The sequence below is a fragment of the Mesoplodon mirus genome, assembly GCF_964341445.2.
Source record: "Mesoplodon mirus genome assembly, chromosome: 2".
Taxonomy (NCBI): Eukaryota; Metazoa; Chordata; class Mammalia; order Artiodactyla; family Ziphiidae; genus Mesoplodon; species Mesoplodon mirus.
In genome coordinates, this window is record NC_138977.1 from 203,547,024 (window position 1) to 203,552,107 (window position 5,084).

Here is a 5,084-nt window from a genome sequence, read left to right on the forward strand (position 1 = left end):
GACAGTGTTAAGCACTTTAGGCCCGGGTCTGGGAGTCGTCCCACTTCACCCCCCAAATACAGTCCTGCCCCTCCTCCAAGAGTCTGCAAACCCCGGCGTAAGCCTTCATCCCTCAGCTCTCAGGGGCCAAAGTGAATTGGCAACTCTCCTACTGTGCGCTGAGAGGGCAGAAAGGGGGATCGAGGAGAGGCGGGGACGGGGAAGGAGAAAAAACAATTCCCAGCTCTGTCCGCCGGGCGCCCCGTCGGGCCGGGATACTCCTGGACGAAGCAGATGTGGATTGGGCCCCCACCGCGGGCAGGAGAGCGCTCGGCGCCGGCCGGGGCCGCGGGAAAGACCCACCAAGAAACCAGCAAAGGCGTACAATGAGCGATCAGCCGCGTCGCGGGGGGTAAATATTTGGGCGGGGCCACGCACAGGGGGTAGATATGTCTGCTGGAGAGGCTTCCCGCGAGGGATGACTCTTCGCTGCACTCAGCCAGGTTACTGCGCCTTCAACCATGCACGTGCCAAGGACTTGTGGAGGCTATAGACGAGAGGAGGAAGGGAAGGGTTCTAACAGGAGCCCTTCCAATGCGTGAATGAACGAACGAACGAATGAAGTCGGCCTTAGTCGCCCAGACCACTGGCGGGGCACGTAGGACCCTGCACCGCGGCGTACCCCTAAGAGCCCCTAGAGAGGCGGCGCGGGAAGCCGCACGGCCACAGGCGGTTTCAACCTCGCCCACCAGAGGGCGCCAGCTCCACCTTCCCCTCTACCTCCTGACCCCGTGCCGCGGGTAGGTGAATGGTTCCGTTCTGGCTGCCCCCTCCACCCCGGTTCCTGGTGGAAGCATTTCAAGAAAGTCCTGGAGAAGAGAAAGGGGCCTGCGACCCTGATCACCGCAACACAGAGAGGGATCATCTTCCCTTATCCTCAACTTGAGGAAAAAACCAGGTTAAAAATCGGACCTGTTTGGTCCTCACCACAGGGAGAAGGGAAACTCCTCCAGGGCTGTGTTGAGGAGGGAGTGCTTTTCAGTGTTGTGGGAAACACTCTCCAAAGTTTACCACACCTGCCCCAATACCAGCCTCTTCGGGTTGTCTAGGGACCCCTCCCACTTGTTCACTCCTTTGCCCAGGGGCCGGTGTGGGAGGGAGTGGAGGGAGTGGGCCGGGTCCCACCAGGCACTGTTCTCTGTCCCTCCTCAGCATGTCTGGCCCCAGGCTCTCATGAGGTAACCCTTTGTTTGTTTGTTTGTTTATGGGGTACGGAGACCGCCCCTCCCACCCCCCAATCGACACAGCTGCTGAACTGCTGACCTCAGACTTGGTCATATACACACTCATGCTCACACCAGGTACATCCCTTTCTCTTCCTGGCACAGCAGCAGCCAAGCCCTAGAACCACCTTATCTCAGGCACCAGAGACCACCTCCCCACCCCCCACAGACCAGGCAGAGGGCTGGGGGGCAGGAACCCCTTAGCCCAGGAGGCTGAATCCCAGGGGCTCCTCTCTACCCCCATATGCCAGGCCACCCAGATTCTGGTTTCCCTGTCACCCAATCTGGCCAGCCCCCTCCATCTGGCCCCTGGAATCAGGTTTCTAAGGGCCCAGGCTGGCTCAGAAATGGCCTGCATGCCTGCAAGGAGGAGCAAAGATTGGCCTCTACCCTACCCCTCACAGGCCCTCTCAGGGCTTGAGCCCCCTCATGGGGCTAGGGATGCACATTCCTCGTGCTGCTTAAGCCCCCTTATCTGTCCCCCTGCCCATCAGCCTGAGTGCTGACAGAGGCCCAGACCCCTTGTTTTGATGCTGATAACCTCCTGGGATGGCCCTCCCCCACCTTTAAGGACGGGGAACGAGCCTGGTGTTGGGAGGTCCTCTTCTAGGAAGGCATTTGGGGCCCAGGCCTGGGCTAGTCCCACGGCCCTGGGAAGAGCAGGATCCCACATTTCCTCACCCTCCCCCAGGCCCAGGGCCACCCTTTGTGCTGCCACAGTGCCACCTGGTGGTCCCTAGGGGAATGCCACCCCAGCAGGGAAAGAAGCCACACAAATGAGTTGCAGAAAAAACTCCACACCACTTTATTTCAACCTTTATCCAAAAATGTAAAAAATGTTAAAAATGTGTAGTCCTGAGCTTCAGATGCTGACCTCCAACCTCATAGGCAAGTGGGGAGAGAGGGTCAGGATGGAACTTCAGAGTTCCTCCCACTCCTGAAGAAAAGGGAAGCTCTGGATGTGATACAGGATTAGAACACCAGGGCACTATGGAGAATGGGACCCCCTCTCTCCTAGCACCAAACCAAACCCCACCCACCCCACCCCACCACTACCCATCCTCTTCAATGGAAAAGACACAAAATTCTTGAAACTTGTACAGGAACCTGGTGCATGGTGCATGTGGCAGGCAGCTAGCTGACCTGAAGAGAGCAAACAAGGGGTCAGCATCTAGGTCCATATCTGCTCCTCCTGTCCCCTCCCAGGCCCTGCTGGGCATGCCTCCCACCCAACTCACCAGGGAGGGTTAGAACCTGCCCCCCTGCTTCTTGGCAGGCAGGATGGGGCACAACTCAGCTTCCTCCTCCTCACTGCCCTCTTCTTCGCTCTCCTCCTCAGAAACATCATTGCTTATAGTAACTGGTAGAGACACACAAGCAGTAAAGGGAGGAAGAGGAGTTAAAGCCACACCCCCTTCATACTACAGGTCATTTATTCATGCCCTGTGGCTCTAGGCTTGTAGGGACCCTGACCTCCCAGAACTTATGGTCTAGGTGGGAAAAACCTCAGATACTAAACTAGGTAACAAAGAGCCAAAGGAGTCCACATCACTGGAGCTGAAAAAGCTGAGACAGGTTCCATGAAGAACGGCTTGAGTAGGACAGTTAAGTGGAGGGCACAGCATACAGGGTCTGTATGGGAACCGCACTGAGAGATAAGGCTGGGGTTGGGTAGGAGTCCTGATGGAGAGTCTACTAGAGGCAAAGGAGAAGACTCTCACCAATCTGGTGCCGCCCAGTGATCCGCACAGGGCCAGAACCTGACTTCAGGCGGAAGGTTACAGGTGGTTGGAGCTGGAAGTCATCCAAACTGAGCTGGGAGGAAGACAAGGATGAAGGCCTGGCCCACCCCATCTTGTGAGAAATCCTGAAGTCCTCAATTCCTATCTCCCAATCCCCCAAGGTATGGCCAGGGAACTCACCATGGGTTGGCAGGACAACTTGAGGTTGGCCACAGGGACTGCGATCTCCTGGTGGTCATGATTCCGGGCCACGACTTCTATCACATTACACTCATCTGTGGCCCCCTCGGTGAGGCAGAGCTGGGAAGGGTACACAGGGCCTCGGAGTCTCCCCAGTGAGGGGGGAGACCACAAACGGAGGCATCCACCCTACAACTTGCCCAGCCCCAGGGGTCCCTGGATCACCTGGCCAGGGCACCCCCATGTGGGGGTTAAGCAGAGGAGGTGACTCCCAGTAAAGCGGGGGAGGGGAAGAGACACGCGGGTAGAGGCCCGCTCAGGTCAACCTATTCCCCGCCACCCCCCTTACCCGCCCCTTACCATGGTCAAAGCCAGCACGTGCTCCGCATCATCCTCTTCCTCTACCTTGAAGGTGAAAGAGCGGGTGTGGCCTGAGAGCTCACAGCCTGGAAGAGAGTACAGGGTGAGTGTGCGGGGGCGTTTCTCCGAATCCCGTTCACGTGCAGCCATGGACTGACCGGCCATTCACACGCCCGCTCCTCAGGAAAACCTGGAGCGCTCAGCCCGGACCCAGCCCAGCACGACTAGGGCACGGGCCTGGCTACCCTCTTCCGCTCCAAATGCCGCGTGAGAGGCCCCCTCCGCCCCCACCCACGTCCTGCACCCATCTGCCTTCCTGTTCCTCAGCCCTGCCTCTGCCCCCACACCACCCTCAGCTCCTCCTTTCCTCAATACCGAAGAAAAAGCTGTCCATAGTGACCGGGGCAGGGACTCGCAGACCGCCGACCCCCCCGGCCCGGGCTCGGCTCTCCTGACTCAAAAAGGCCAAGGCGGCTGCAGCGCCGGCGGCCATGCTGCAAGGGCCGTCTGCGGCTCCGCCCCCGACACGTACAAAGCCGGTGACTCGCGGGGGTTCCGGCCCCGCCTATTAAAGGAGACGCTCGCGAGGCGCCCCCGGTCCGGGGCTCCATCAGCCCAGTCTCGTTCAGGAGCCTCAGACCTGTTGCGTCTGTGAGACCGCAGAGAGCAAGTAACATCACAGAAGCATCAACTTTGGACTAATGTCCTTGCTCACTTCAAGACTTTCTGAGGGCGGTTCCTGCCTCCATTTTCTCTAGTTCTGCACTCTGTCTAGTGTCCCCCTCTCCCAATCCAGGGTAAGCTTCCGTTAAAGAAGTATCTGAGAATGGAAACCTTTCCAATTCCCCCAGCAAAGGCGAGATACGGTGCAGTGTTTTTCCTATAAAAGCGAATACGCTCAGATTTGCCTTCCCTTCAAGGGAACCGAGGAGCCTGAAAGACGACTTTCGGCTCTGGGTACTTTGTATCCCAACCACTCCATCCTCTCCTGGATGTACTCCCTGCTCTAACAACCCTTCAGCTCACTATCCAGATGGTGGCGTATCTTCACTGAACTTCAGATGCTGGCTGGATGCTGGTGCTTGCTAGCACAGGACGTTAGCTCAAGCGTGGGACTAATTGCTTATCCTGACAGAGGCTGGCTAGTCCAGGAACATCTTTCTTAGACTCCAGCCTCATAATTTGGGTTACGCCCCCAACTTTCACCTTCTGACCAAATTATCAGGCAACTGTGTTCCTTATTCTATTAGGTGGCAGGAACTCATTCAAACTAGCTGCCCTCATTTACCCCCAGGTTATAATTGTGGCAAGAGGGTGGCTTAGCCAAAGCCAGTCTACTTTTTTTTTGTTTTGCCTTGAGGAAAATATGGAAGGCAATCTTTTAGTGGAGATGGAAGTGGGAGAGAACTGCCTTTAAGATCCAGTCCCTAACTTGGAACAGCTGTGGAAAGGAGGAACACCTGCTCGGGAATGCAAGGGCAGGAGAAAAGGTAGGAGGCAGAAACAGGAAGGAGGTTTACACAGCACACGACCACACATA

The 5,084-nt window shown here is 57.1% G+C and overlaps 1 protein-coding gene across 1 annotated transcript; it reads right to left on the reverse strand.

Moving 5' to 3' along the window:
• Positions 1–2,043: 2,043 nt before the first annotated feature.
• NPM3 (nucleophosmin/nucleoplasmin 3) lies at positions 2,044–4,060 on the reverse strand. Its single transcript, XM_082605346.1, has 6 exons — positions 3,920–4,060; positions 3,545–3,630; positions 3,185–3,304; positions 2,984–3,077; positions 2,501–2,622; positions 2,044–2,405 (listed from the first exon to the last, which is right to left on the reverse strand). The coding sequence occupies exons 1-5, from the start codon at positions 4,035–4,037 to the stop codon at positions 2,510–2,512; spliced, it is 531 nt and encodes a 176-aa protein (XP_082461472.1). The 5' UTR covers positions 4,038–4,060; the 3' UTR covers positions 2,044–2,405; positions 2,501–2,509.
• Between the last annotated feature and the right edge of the window lie 1,024 nt (positions 4,061–5,084).